Source organism: Chrysemys picta, chromosome 21 (assembly GCF_011386835.1).
Source record: "Chrysemys picta bellii isolate R12L10 chromosome 21, ASM1138683v2, whole genome shotgun sequence".
NCBI classification, from domain to species: Eukaryota; Metazoa; Chordata; order Testudines; family Emydidae; genus Chrysemys; species Chrysemys picta.
The window spans coordinates 9,382,843-9,396,955 of NC_088811.1; the positions used below are offsets into that span (position 1 = coordinate 9,382,843).

A 14,113-nucleotide genomic window follows, 5' to 3' on the forward strand; every position below is an offset into this window, starting at 1 on the left:
CTCTGCCGCTACCTGCTTTCCCTGGGCCACTTCCCCATAGCCCCAGCACCTACTCGGCCCCTGTATCAAGGCCTCAGGCTGGAGCTCTGCTTGTTCCCCTGACCCTGCCCAGCACTGCTCTGTCCCAGGCACTCCGCTCTACAGGCAGCCAGTCCTTCTCCCTCAAGCTCCAGGGAGAGACTGAGCTCCTCTCTGCCCTGCAGCCCTTCTTATAGGGCCATGCCTGGCCCTGATTGGCTGCTTCTAAGCCGTCCTCTGGTTGGCTGGGTTCTGCACAGCCACTCCAAGGGCTGCTGTTAACCCTTTGCCAGCCAGTGAGGGGCAGCTGCCCTGTCACAGTCCTCTTAATTTAGGGCCCAATCCCGCATGCGCTGATGTACGTGAGTGACTTGACTTGCATGTGTGGACGTTGCAGCGTGGGCTAGCCCCTGGAGATTCAGCTGGCCCAATCCCCTGGGTCCGTGCCCGAGTGGCTAGCCCATGCTGCCTGTGCCGCTGTGTCCACACTGCTATATTTAGTGTGCTGGCTCGAGCTGAGCTAGCTTGTGTCTGTTCCTGGGCTCGGAGGCTTGCTCCTAGCTGCAGTGTGTAGACATACAATCAACGGGACTCTGGGGGTATGCTTTGGGGACAGGCTTCTCTCTGTCTCTGAGCATCTTCTGAGTAGTATAAAGACCCCCCCTTGATAGTTTTCCTCCCCCAGGCTGTGGCTGTAATTCCCATAAATCTGGAGTTCCGATCTGCTCGGTTTTTGGATCATCTGGTCTAGAATCTGTGGCTGAAGGGCTGTTGGAGCCCATGTTCTAGAGAGGCTGATGGTCTCCTGTGGTTAGGGGTGTATCTCCAGGGTAAAGCTGTGTGTGTCAGGTGTGGGAGAGATCAAATTTGGTGCTGGTCCACCTCAGTAGCATCTTTTCACCCAGAAAACTGTACACAGAACAGCACGATCAAATGATCACGCTGAGCAAGACTGTTCTGCCAACCGTGTAACGTGCAGATGAGGCATCTGGCTTGTATAGGTGTGACACTGAAGCCTGCACGGTTACGGGCTTGACCAGGGGTTCTCAGCTTCAGTTTGCGGGCTGTGTTAAGAGGCCAATGAGACTCTAGGGTTTCACATGAGGTCACAGAGCGAGTGAAGTCGCACCTCTGTTCTTGACTCCCCAGGTTTCCTCCTATGTACTCTGCCTCCTGCATGTCCTGCAGATTTTTATAATAGCATTTAGAATACTATGTAATGTGGCAAGTCATTCCCCCCTCGCCCCCCCGGTGCCTCAGTCTCCCCAGCTGTATAAAGGGGATACTCCGTCTTCCCTGCTTCTGTGAAGCACTTGGAGATCTATCGATGAAAAGCGCATAATGAGGGATGATTAGTAATGAAGGAATATAGCTGCCTCCATTCTCCCCTCCCTTTATTGCTAACATTTCTTATTCCTCTCTCCCAGAAGCAACTAACCCCCAGGTTCTTCCATGAGATCACTCAGGCCTTTAAAGCATCTGTGGCAACTACCAAAGGAGATGACGGTGGGGCCGACCCCAGCAAATTCAAAGTCACTGACAGTGCCGGTGAGAGCTTTTGTCCAGGCTAAAAGCTGTCTAGACTTGTTTTGTAAGGGGCAGGTGGCATGGGATAAGGGCCTGGTGAGGAGGTGGGTGCCAATTCAAGGCCGGTCAGGAGAAAATGAGAAAATAAAATCAGTGGAAATGAAAATGATCTTCATCCTAGTTCCATGCATATCTCGTGGCTTTCAGTTTAACTGCATAACTCCTCCAGATGAGACCGGATCTATGCCGCCTTGTATAGTGCCCGTTCTGGAAGGGGGTCCTGAAGCAGCAGGGTTTCAACTAATACTGTCCCGGCAGACCTGATACAGCACTGAGGGGTGTCGGCAAAAGTAGCCTTCTCTCACAGCCCCATTTGCTGCTTTGGTGATGACCATGTCCCACCTAAAATTGTGACTTAGAGTCAACCGCGATTCTTCCCTTGCAGCATTAATATTTATTTATTTGAAGTATGAAAGAATTGTCCCAACTCACGTGCATCCGTCCCCTGGAAATTTAATTGCTGCATAAGTTTTTTTGAGAAATGTGGCTGCTGGAAAAGCTTCTTAATGCACCCTGCTTAGAATCAGCCCTGGATCGTTGCTGCATTTCAGAAGCGATTGAGGATGTCCTCTCTCGTCTCCGTAGTGCCCATGTGGAACACTGCAGCCGCTCAATGTGGCTTCCCTCCCAGACACACTTTTGTTTTCTAATTCAGTAAACTACATAGTAACGAGGTGCTGTCCGATGACGTTGCTTTAAAAAACAACCCCCAAAACACGTAATTCCTGGTTTCTTGCCTCTTATTATTCTTTGTATTGCAGTAGTGCCTAGCCGCTCCAATCATGGACCAGGGCCCCAGTGCACTAGACGCTGTACCAAGAGAGGGACCTCATGCGCACGGGGGTCCCTGTCCAAAGAGCTTGCACTCTAAGGAATCTTACTCTTCAGGAAGGAATTGCTGAGTGGGAGTGGGTAGAGAGAGTGAGAGGAGACTGATACGTGCAAACCTGTGAAAGACCCCAAACCTGTCTAGCCTAGGTCCTGTACTGAGCTCATTGGTGAGAGTTCTGTGTCAGGTTAGCAAGGGTACCAGGAAGTGAATAGGAAACCAGTCGTAAGTATTTTACTGACGTGTTCTTTTTTGGTTCAGTGTTCAATGCCCTGGTGTCCTTCTGCATTCGGGATCTCTTTGGCTGCCTGCAGAAACTGCTTCAGGTGAAGATGCTGAAAGACAAATCAAAGTAAGTTCAAGGCAATTGCACTGCAGATAAGTGTCATCTGGGCCTTTCCCAGCACTGAGGCCTGGGCATGCAGGTGGAAGCATTGGCAGAGATGCAGCTCTTGCAGGTGGAAGAATTGGCAGAGATGCAGCTCTTCCTGTGTAGTGGAAAAACCGTTTGTCCATGCCTATGGGCTTCTTATCCTTGAGCCTCGATCCTTCTGAATTCCCCAGTGCAGGAGGCGTCCAGCGTGACCCTTTTCCTCCTGCACTGGGGAATTCTGAAGGATGTGACGTTTTATTTGGGGTGAAGGGGAAAAATGGTTTGTGACTGACCTGCTTGCCCTTGAGATGTGACTTGATAACGATTCACCCTACTGCTTTCGATGTTTACTGCTGCGGGTGTGTTAGGCCCCAGATCATGGTGGGTTGAGAGCAGGAGCTTCCAGGTTTGACCTGGTCAGCGTTAGATCGTGGGTGGAATGGGGAACAGCAACGCGCAGCTGGGCTAGTTAGGGTACAATTAATCCCTTGTTCCTAAATGTAGGCATCAGTCCAGCAGCTCTGTGTTGCATTCCTCCATGCTGTCATCTGATCTGACTAGAGCCTTCATTAGAGATGGGAATTTCTGACTCATGGGCCCAGTTTTGTTTGCTGGAATTCTGGTTGGCTGCCAAACTGCCTTGGTCTGGGATCGTGTATTGATCCAAGATAAACAGGGTTGGGCTGGAGCAGTACTTGGAGGGGTGACCTCCAAGGGTCATCCAGGGCTGTGGGAGGCTTGGTAGGTACCATTCTTAGCTCTGAGTCCACCCTGGGCCAGGATGATGGGTAAGCACAGTGGTGCTGGAAGTAAAGCTCTGACCACCTGTTAAAAGATCCCCAAGCACTCTCTGCAAGATGTGTTAGTCCCTCTATCTTGGCCATGTTCCACCTAGGGGATCTCTGGTAAATGAAGAACACCATCTTCTCTGTGGTTTCAGCTGCATACCGTTTTTTTTCTTCTGTTTTGGCCCTACAATCTTATGCAGTATTATGTAGCAGGAGTGTTCCACCCCAAAGGTGGTCGCACTTGCATGGCGGATAGAGTAATGCCTGTGTAAGTGTGAAAAGTGCTTAAGCATCCTAGGCAGGTTTTAGTGCAATTATTGTTAATGTCCCTGTTTGGCCTGGTTAGGGATGGGATGGGGGTTGAGGTCCACTCCGAATTTACTGTTGGCATTGGTGGCGAAGCGTAAGTCTCAATTCCTTGTGCTGTTGCACTGAGATAGCAATATAGTGCTGATTGCAGAGAATAGTTCCCCCTTTCCTCCTTGCAGTCCTTACTGATGCAAACTCTATGTGAAATCCATGGTAGGTTTGCCTGGCAAACACTCAGCCCTGCAGTTATTAGTCCATGTGGGCGTGAGCGCATGAGTGGCACAAGTGAGATCTGTGCTTTCTTCCCCACGCCGGGTAGGCCACCCATAATCGTACGTCATAATCCATGTAACTCCAGCCGTCTCGCAATAGAAAACAGTCCTATTTTTAAGCCATGGCCCCAGGATGCCTGAACAGAAGGTAAATGGGGCGGACTGCCAGACGCCCCCACTCCGTTTCACCATCCGTTCTGTTAGCCAGATGGAGAGGGATGTGGGGGAGCTTCCCCTTGTGCCCTGGAGTGATGTCGTGCAGGTCTGGGGCACCCTTTGGATGACAAAGCCTTACTCCTTTTATAATGAGATTGTAACACTTTTACGCCCCCGTCGCCTTGCCGCGTGGAAGATGCTGGTTTCCTGGGAGTTTCCGTAGTGTAATGATTCATTGTCACTTTTAGCTCTAAACTAAACGCGACTCCCACTCAGCCTGTGTTCTCTCACTGCTCATTCCTAGGATGGTGCTGCCCTCTACCAGCCCACTCTGGGGCAAGCTGAGGCTGGACGTCAAGGTGTACCTGAGCTGCACCATCCAGGTAAAGACCTGCAGCGTGTCTGTTGTCCTGGGCACCGCTGGGTTTCTGTTGGGAAGCAGGTTTGTATTTTGGGGTCATGTGGCTAGGATCAAGGGAGATACACTGCTTGCTTCTAGCTAACTGTCCCTTTAAAGGTGACACCTAAGCAAACACAAGTAAGCCAGTTGACTGTGTTAGTGGCATTAATTGCTCTGATTTCACAAACTTAGCTTCCTTGGGGAGGCAGTTCTCGCAGTTTTACGGTCACGCCTGCTGTCGGCTCAACTCAAAATCTCGTCAGGTTAAAGTCGTTTCAGGTGCTAGGTCTGCTCCTGCACCCTAGCACCACTGTTTTGTTGGCTTCATAATCGATGCTCCCTTTCCCACAGTGAAACCTGCACCAAGGTTATGTTTCTAAGGCGCCATATCCCAACCTCACCAACTATAATTCTGCTCAACTTTATTAGAAGATCCCACCCGTGCTGAGTTGCTGGTGTCCAGTTTTCCAGGGATGGTCCACGTGTGTTTATAAAGCTGGGTTCCTCTCCTCCTAGATCAAGATTTTTGGGGAAGACTTAGGGAAGCCAACAGACTGTTTCATTGTGTACCCCCAATGAGAGAGAATTGGACTTTTTAAAGAAACAACAACAAAACACAACTAGACAGCATAAATTGTTCAGTCTCCAAGGCAGTGTGGGGGTTTTGAGGGAAGGGAAAGCAGGTAAACAAAGTGAAAGTGCTGACACCCTTCCAGGGCATCAGCCAGCAAAATGATTCAGCAGAAAAGCATTCCTGAGCAGCAAAGCCTTTTACTCGATTAACTAAGGATTGCAATAGAACAGAAAAAGGCATCTGTAAAATGGGGATAATTATACTTTCCTCCCTTAGAGAGCTAATGATTAAAAGCGCTCGATAAAAGCTAGGCGTTGTTGTTGTTATTATTAAGATGTTTCACGCTTATAGGACAAGAAGCAATGGGCTTACGTTGCAGCAAGGGCAGTTTAGGTTGGACATTAGGGAGTTAAGGGTGCGGGATCTCCGTCATTGGAGGGTTTTAAGAACAGGTTAGACAAACACCTGTCGGGGATGGTCTAGCTCAGGGCTGGGCAAACTACGGCCCGTGGGCCACATCCAGCCCATCAGACCATTTAATCTGGCCCTCAGCTCCTGCTGCGGAGCGGGGTCGAGTGTTTGCCCCTCTCCGGCGCTCCAGCTGGGGAGCGGGGTTGGAGGCTTGCCCCACTCCGCGCAGCTCTCAGGAAGCAGCCGGCAGGACCTCCCTCCGGCTCCTATGTGCAGGTGTGGCCAGGTTGCTCTGCGCGCTGCCCCATTCACAGGTGCCGCCCCTGCAGCTCCCATTGGCTGCGGTTCCTGGCTAATGGGAGATGCAGAGGTGGCAGCTGCGGACGGGGCAGCACGCAGAGCCGTCTGGCTGCGCCTCGAAGCTGGAGGGGGGACATGCTTCCTGGAGCTGCTTGCGGTAAGCGCCGCCTGGAGCCTGCACCCCTGAGGGCTCTCCCCCCTGTGGTGCCCCAATCCCGTGCCACAGCCCTGATCTTCCCCCCCGCCCTCCGAACCCCTAGATCCTAGCCCAGAGCCCCTTCTTGCACCCCAATACCCTCATCCCCAGCCCCACCCCAGAGCCCTCACACACACATTCCCCGCCCCGTCCCGCACCCTGAACTTCTCATTTCTGGCCCCAACCCAGAGCCCGCACCCCCAGCCAGAGCCCTCCTACACCCCCTACCTCCAATTTTGTGCGCATTTATGGCCTGCCATACAATTTCCATACCCCGATGTGGCCCTCAGGCCAAAAAGTTTGCCCACCCTTGTGCTAGTGCCTCTGCTCTCTGCCAGAGGACTGCTGGGGAAAGCCTGTAAATCACTGGATTGCTGCCACCACCACGGCCCAGCCAGCCCAGGGGCCACGTTGGCTGTTCTCAGCCTCGTGTAGGCAAAGGCATTCTCAGCAGTGCTCCTGGCCAAACCCTCTGCCCCCCATCGGAGATAGCGTCTTGCCTTCCCTAAGGCTCGCTAGCCAAGTGTGGCGAGACCCTGGTAGCCAGGTCCCTCGAAGCAGCGAATTTCCCACTCTGCTGGCCCGGCTCCTGGATTCGTTCCGAAGTTCTTTTGGGCTTGGCTTATTGTAGCCCGAACCCCGGAGTGCGGGTTAGGCTGCTCCACACCTGGCCCCCAGGAAATGTTTGGAGCTAATGGGAATGGAAGGAGTTGGGTGGGAACCAAGGGTCTGACCGCCATCTCCTTTTGCCTCCCCCTTGTAGCTCCTGTCTTGTTTAACGGAAGCGTCTGTCGGAGCTGCTGTGCTTCACCACGTCAACGCCATAGTCCCTTATTTCTTGTCGTTCCCAAAGCAGTGCCGCATGCTGCTCAAGGTAAGGCGCAGAATAATGGAAACTTAATTTAGTGAGAAGCGAGACCTTTGTGTGCACCCCACGTGGTATTGGATATTTGGGGTTGGATACCCTGTCTGGGGCCCTGAGCTCAGTTCCCTGTTGCTTTCCTGGGCTGTTCTTCCGTTAAGCACCCAGGCCTCCATTTATCATCGTTGGGTGCCAGCCATCACCCTTCCGCCGAGTTCAGCGGGGGCTTGATCCGCCTGCACGTGGCCATGAATCCCCACGGCATGTCATGCGGGAGCGGTACCCGTTCCGGAGAGACGTAGCGATGTTACAGCAAAGCTGTTTTCCTAATCGCCTCGAGAGTAATTGGTGTCTGTGTATGTGTGAGAGCGTTTTCCTCTGGAGGATCGGGGGTGGAATATTTGTGCAGTGACTTAGTCACAACCGCTGAGCGTGTGAGAGAGACAAAGCGGGAGGAGGAGTGGCGTGTGGGCAAGAGGGCAACGGGAGCGTTAAATCAGAGAGGTGTGACAGTGCGGCAGGCGAGCCGAGCTGGAGACATGTATGGCCGGTGATGTTTGTGGTGCTGCATGCTGAGATAAGGGTAATTTAAATCGCTTGTTTCACGGCCTCTCACTAGCACTGTCAGGGAAGAATTTTCTGTTCTGCACAATTGATCAGGTTCTGTAGGGGATTTTTTTGCCTCTCTGAGCTGCTGAGAGAGTCAGGATACTTACAATTGTGTGTGTTCTAGAGACCTCAGCCATGATCCCATGTACCGGCTGCTTAATAAGAGAGAATCCCTACCCCAAAGAGCTGGCAATCAAACTAAACTAGATCATTTCCATTTGACAGATGGGGAGCACAGCTCCTAAGATTAAATGACTTGCCCCACATCCCACAGGGAGTCTGTGGCAACGGCAGGAATTGAGTCCAGGTCTCTTGTGTTCCGGTCCAGTGCCCTTAGCCATCTCCTGCACCTCAGTACTGGACCTTGATAAGCCAGTGATCTGAGGTGGTACAGCAAAATCCTGTCTCGTAAGCCTCTGTACTGTGTTCTGTAAGACCAGGGAGGGGATTGAGAAGTGTTCGGAGAGCATTTGCTTTCCAGGAACCAGAGTCGGGTTGGCTCTGGCTTGAATATTGGGTGTGCTCTGTGTAAAGTAACATGACACGCAGATAACTTCCTTTTCACGGGGTTGGCAGAGTGCTGTGCGACACAGAGAGCTGCTTGTAGCTAGAAGAGAGGCTCCTAGTTTGGTCAGGAAACGCCTGGGGGGAAGTTGAGTCAAACTTCAAACGTAGGTGCCTAAATCTAGGCGTTGAAGTCCACGTGTAGGCCCCCACGTCTGAGTGGCCTGACTGTCAGTGGTACTGAGCACATTCGCGGACAGGTGTGTTTGACGACGTTGATCTTGGCGCGTAACGTGGAGGTGGCTTGCGGCCAGGCTGTGGGGATGGGATGGCCACCAGTGCAGAGCTCCTGACTGCCGCACAACCTGCCCTTCCCCTCTGTCTCTCCGAAACGAAGGGTCAGGGGGAGCTCTGGCCTCTCTGTTGATGGGATGGGATCCTGTCCTTTTGCTCACCCGGGCCTCTCTCCTTCCTTTCCTCTTTAGCAAGCCATCCGTCTGTGGAGCACGGGCGAAGAAACCGTGAGAGTGCTGGCCTTCCTGGTACTCAACAAGATCTGCCGCCATAAAAAGGAGCTGTACTTGAACCCCGTGCTCAAGGTAATGGCGGGGTGTGCTCTGATAATATAACAGTAATACCTAGCTGTTAACATCTGCAGAGCTCAGTCCGCTTTGCAAAGGGGGCCAGACGCATTTTCTCCATTTTGCAAATGGGAAACTGAGGCACTGGACGGTAAAGTGAGTTGCCCAAGGTCACCCAGCAGGCCAGTGGCAGAGCTGAGAGTAGGAGCAGGTCTCCTGAGTCCCAGCCCAGTGCAGCGTCTGCTAGGCCATGTGATCTACCCGTGTGTGCTGGCGCTATGCTGTTGCTCTGTCTCCAAGGGCATGTAGACGCACAGGCATGCAAGTGTCCTAAGGCATGGGCAGCAATGTAGGTGCCGAGCAGAGACTGCGGGTGACATGTGCGGCTACCTGCAGCCGGAAAACACACTGCGCCCCCGGCGGCTGTGTCTGAAGGTCACAAGGCCATCGACCAGCTGAGCGAAGAGAGTATCCGGGGGTAGCCGTGTTAGTCTGTATCTACAAAAGCAACAAGGAGTCTGGTGGCACCTTAAAGACTAACAGATAGTCTTTAAGGTGCCACCAGATTCCTTGTTGTTTTTGAGCGAAGAGAGTTTGGTTTCAGCCAAACGTCCGTGGCACACAAAGCATCCGCACAGCTGGCATTGTCCGTTTGTGCCGGGGAGACCCCAGTGTGAGCTCCCCTCTCACCTGAACGGGTCAGGCATGAGACTCGCTGGCAGGGGCACCATGAGGAGGTTTGCTCTGCCTATGGCGCGGCTAAGCAGAGGGCTTCAGTCGCCACAGCACTCAGGCTGGCCCCTGTCTTGAGCACGGATGTGCCGGAAGCCAGGCGGTGCCGAGGTTTTGGCTGAGGGTTGTTGGAGGGCGCTCCTTCCCTGCCCGGATTTTCATTCTGACTCCTCGGTTCGTGCCTTGCCTTTTCCTGCAGCAAATGTACATCTCCTACGTGAAGAACTCCAGGTTCACCTCCCCCAACGTCCTCCCTATGATCAACTTCATGCAGCGCACCCTGACGGAGATGTACGCCCTGGACACGCACGTGTCCTACCAGCACGCCTTCATCTACATCCGCCAGCTCGCCATTCACCTGCGCAGTGCTATGACCCTGAAGAAGAAGGTAGGTTCCAAACCCCAGCTTGGGGAACGAAGTCCATGCGGGGAGTTTTGCAAGCTGCCGTTACGTACCCCCGATGTCGGCTTTAACTCAGATTGATGTGACCTTGTGCATGGTGAAACAGGGAAAAAAATCCCGGTCCCTGCTTCAGTGCCGCTGGTCGCAACAGTTGGGAGATGCGGTCAGCGAAGGGAGCGGATTGCCCTGGTGGAGCATTGTGGCTGAAATGCCTGTTCACCCTGGAGCCTTAAGCTGGACCCTGAGCAAGGGCATCTCGTCTCTTTAGGCAAGCCGTGCTCCAGGCCCGGCGCTGGGAAGCGGGTGGGAGGCTGTGTAGATGAGACCTGTAAAACCAGGGTCAGTCTGCTCAGCATAGACCTTTAAAGATCTCTGAGTAGGAGTTTGCCCCAGCATCCTTGGCTAATTACCTCTTCCCGCTCAGTACGTCCCACTCCAAACTGCTGGGAAGTTGTGCACCTGCCTAGCCTGCTCCAGCCCAGTGGTGGGAGATGTGACTTGCCCGCGTGTGTTTTGCAAAGTGCTTCAGTCTCTTTGGGGTTGAACAGCATTGTGTAAATGGAGACAGGATCTCGATCCTCTCTCTGACAGAGACTCCCTACCGGGACTGGGGAAGCTTGGAGTTCTTGGGGGGTGGGTGGATGATTTACTTCATGATCTGGTGTCACTCCCAGGAAATGCCTTCCCTGGAGCCTCTGATGCTGTGTCTGGGAGAGCCCATAGGTGCTGGAACCCTGGCTTGAAATGATTACCATTATATACCAGTTTTACAGTTTGATGCAATGGCTCTCAGCACCCCCACTATACAAATTATTCCAGCACCCCTGGGAGAGCGCTGACTGGTGCGTGTTGGGAACCCCACTGGAGTACATGGAGGAAGTCAGCTGGCACGTGGGGGACATCCTTGGAGAATTCAGGGGAAGTTAGTGCCGGTGGGATTTTGGTAGCATTGGGCTCGGTAGGAACTCGTTCCATGAAGCAGGCAGACAAGTCAAAAAGGAACCAGCCTGTTTCGTGATGCGCTAAGGAGCCAGATGGTGGCTGTTCTGCCAGAGGAAAAGGGACCCAGAGTTCTGCCAGCTGCTCATGGGAGGATAAATGCGTTCGTTTGTGTCGCTGTTTGGGTTTTTTAGCAAGGAGGTGGAGAGCAAATACTGGCAAGGGAGTTCTCTCTTCCCAAGCTATGTAGATCCTGGCAGATTTTCTCTGTCTCTCACCGTGGGCATCTCTGCCCTTCACCCTCCCTTGTATGTGAAATTAACGTTTCGGGTGCTTAGCAAAACCCAGAGCAAAGAAGATTATAAACCACCGATTATTTGTGGCTTTTTCCAACTGCGGTGTCTGCCTGGCGCGTCTCCCCATCAGCCTGTGTCACCTGCCCAGACCATTTCTGTAATTTCATTGAGGCAAGCAGCTAAGTCACTCTGAAGCAGGCCTGATTTGGGCCATGTCCAGTCTGACTTGCCTATGCTGTCAGGTTGCGAATCCGGTCCTTACCCGGGTTTGAGAAAACAAACCCTTGTGGATTAGTGGTTCGATTGCTCCCGTGCAATACAGGATTGGTTACCATTAAATCTCCTAGATGCTCAGACATAGGGATAAGCCCAGCCGAGAGAAGCAAAGTCTGGGCTGTGCATATGCCCCTAATTGGATTGGATTGGCTTCCTACACCTTCAGCCCTGGACGAGACAGTCCCCAAATCCGGTTGGTTTCCCAGTAGGGGTTTGAAAGCGGGGGCGGAGGGCGAGATTAAATTACAGCGGCACGACCGGTGTGCCCAAATCCCAACAACAAGTCAATTAGTGTGAAATGAGCACTGGGCGCTTCCAGAAGCCATCGGCTGGCCTTGCCGCATGGACGGGAGTGCGACCCGACCGAAGGGGGGAATGGTTACCTAAGCCCTACCACAAGGTGCTGGGCTTATGTGTGTAATTCAGGAATGCTACAAGCAGGCAGTCCACTGTCCACTCCATGCACGCCCTGCTTAAGCACACGTAAGAGGAGATAAGCCGTAGTCATCGGAGTTTGTCCCCATTAGCCAGCAAATAAAAGAAGCTCATTTGGTGAGAGGAATTTGGAGCCAAAGGCCCCTCACTAGGAGCAACTGTGGATTTTTTCCCGAACTCTGAGCTTCTTGGGTCTGCAGCCTCTGGTTGAGAAGTCCCCAGAGAACTGGTTTCCGCGTGGACTTTCTCTGGTGCTTCTGGCTGGGTGGGAAATACCGGCTGGGAATAGCTCTTTCACGGAGGGTTTTTATTTTCTCTGGTGTTCCAGGCTGCTCAGAACCAGGCAGGGAGGGGAGACACTTCCCAAGTTTATTTTGAAACTAGGAAAAACACCTGACTCTTGGCCAGAGGCTTGGGCTGGTCTTTGCAGTTCCACCTGGGCTGGCTGAGCCAGCCTGGGTGACCTGGGACTGCAGTGGCACTGCATGTATTAATTAGCCAAGGGGCCTCATGCGTTGTTCTGTCTGGTAACTAGGAAGGCGGCACTTGGGTGACATGCAGGCTGGACCTAGAAATAAAGCTGAAAGCTCGCCCTGGGCCCTGCTTTTCTGTGTTCCCTCAGCTCTGTAAGAGGAACCCGCTATTGTGGTGTCCCCTTGTAGCTGGGTGTGTAAATTCCTGGGAGGTGGGTGTGCTGGACGGGCCGGTCATGAAGCTCTCTTTGATAGTGAGTGCACGTCGGCACATCTTCAAAATAAATAGCAGGAACACTCCCTGAGGCTCTAAAGTGCTGCCCATCCTCGTGGTATCTGAGCGATGGAGGTTCTCTTTTAATATTGCGATTGAAGGAAGAATCAGAGCCCCCTAGTGGCAGCAGCTGGGCCCTGTGTCCTGCTTTGCCTGGGGAAATGAGATCATAGTGGTTCTGCAGGTCACTTTGTAGGGGAGGTGGGTTCAGGGGGAACCGTAGAGGACAGTTGCTGGGGGAAGCTGGTTCTGCCCTGTAGCTTTAGAGGTTTATTTTTCTGCCCTCCAGCGTGCGTGGACCAGGAAGGGAGTCAGCACAGTTGTAGAAGAAGGATCTCCCAGCCTGGCTGCCCATGGGAGATCAGGGTTTGTCCCTGTTAACCAGTGGACAGGAAAGGCCCATACACAGCATGGCCCTGCCCCTCCATATGCTGTGGGCTGAGATGTTAAGGAGACAGAGCTCCACTGGTGAAGCATTGCTGCAGATAAATGACACGAAGAACAACACACCTACGGCAGTACTTAGCATTTCCAAAGTATCATTCAAATCTCTAACCATCCCGTCCTCCTGAATCCTGGACTAGCGCCTTAACAGCACAGCCCCCCTTCTTCCCAGTGTAATGTAACTAGTCGCGGCCAGAACCAGGGTTAGAATGCAAGGGTCCCCGGTTCCCAGTTGTCCGCTCCTTCCACTAGACCGCACTGCCTCTAGAATACAAAGGAGCTACAGAAAGTAGATTCAACTCCTGTCTCAGCCATTCGTTTTCCAAGCGTGTGTGCCTTTCTTTTTTCTGTAGGAAAACTACCAGTCTGTTTACAACTGGCAGTACATCCACTGCCTGTACTTCTGGTGTCGGGTCCTGAGCACCATCTACCCCAGCGAGATTATGGAGCCGTTCATTTACCCTCTGACCCAGGTCATCATTGGCTGCATTAAGTAAGTAGGCATGGATAGTTATCCCCCCACCCTTATAAAACACTAGGCTCTGATTTCCCATCTGACAGATGTGGGCCATATAGTCACATAGGGGATGGGCAGGAGGGTGTATATAGATTTTAACCCTTTGTTGTAGGGGACTGTTCTATTGCATACTGGAGGGCTGCTCTCGTGAGCTGTGATTTATAGAAATTACTTGCTGCTATGTTGCTTGAACTTACTATGAGGCTTTATCAAGCTACTTTTGTGTCCATTAACTGAGATCATTGTTACAATCACATCTGTGGCCTAGTGGCTAAAGCACTGGATTGGGACTCAGGAGACCCGAGTTCTGTTCTGGGCTCAGCCACTGGTTTGCTGGGAGACCTTGGGTAAGTCACTTCACTGCTCTGTGCCTTGGTTTCCCCATCTGTAAAATGGGCATATTATTACCTCCTTTGTAACGCATGTTGAGATCGTCGGACGCAAAGGGCTATCTATGAGCTAGGTATTGTTAGTATTATTTATTAGGTTAGCAAGCAGCTTCAGGACAGGGGAAGTCGCTTCTCCACTAGCAGCTGACATTTAAAAAGCCTCCAG

General features: G+C 52.4%; 1 protein-coding gene across 1 annotated transcript in view; it reads left to right on the forward strand.

The window, feature by feature from the left end:
* The window catches only part of NOC2L (NOC2 like nucleolar associated transcriptional repressor), an 82,830-nt gene that overhangs the window by 7,005 nt on the left and 61,712 nt on the right, over positions 1-14,113 (forward strand). The window contains exons 5-11 of the mRNA XM_008167264.4: positions 1,446-1,566; positions 2,696-2,786; positions 4,637-4,715; positions 6,977-7,087; positions 8,674-8,787; positions 9,701-9,889; positions 13,395-13,534. Coding sequence (XP_008165486.2) covers positions 1,446-1,566; positions 2,696-2,786; positions 4,637-4,715; positions 6,977-7,087; positions 8,674-8,787; positions 9,701-9,889; positions 13,395-13,534 — 845 coding nt within the window. The remainder of the gene's footprint in view (positions 1-1,445; positions 1,567-2,695; positions 2,787-4,636; positions 4,716-6,976; positions 7,088-8,673; positions 8,788-9,700; positions 9,890-13,394; positions 13,535-14,113) is intronic.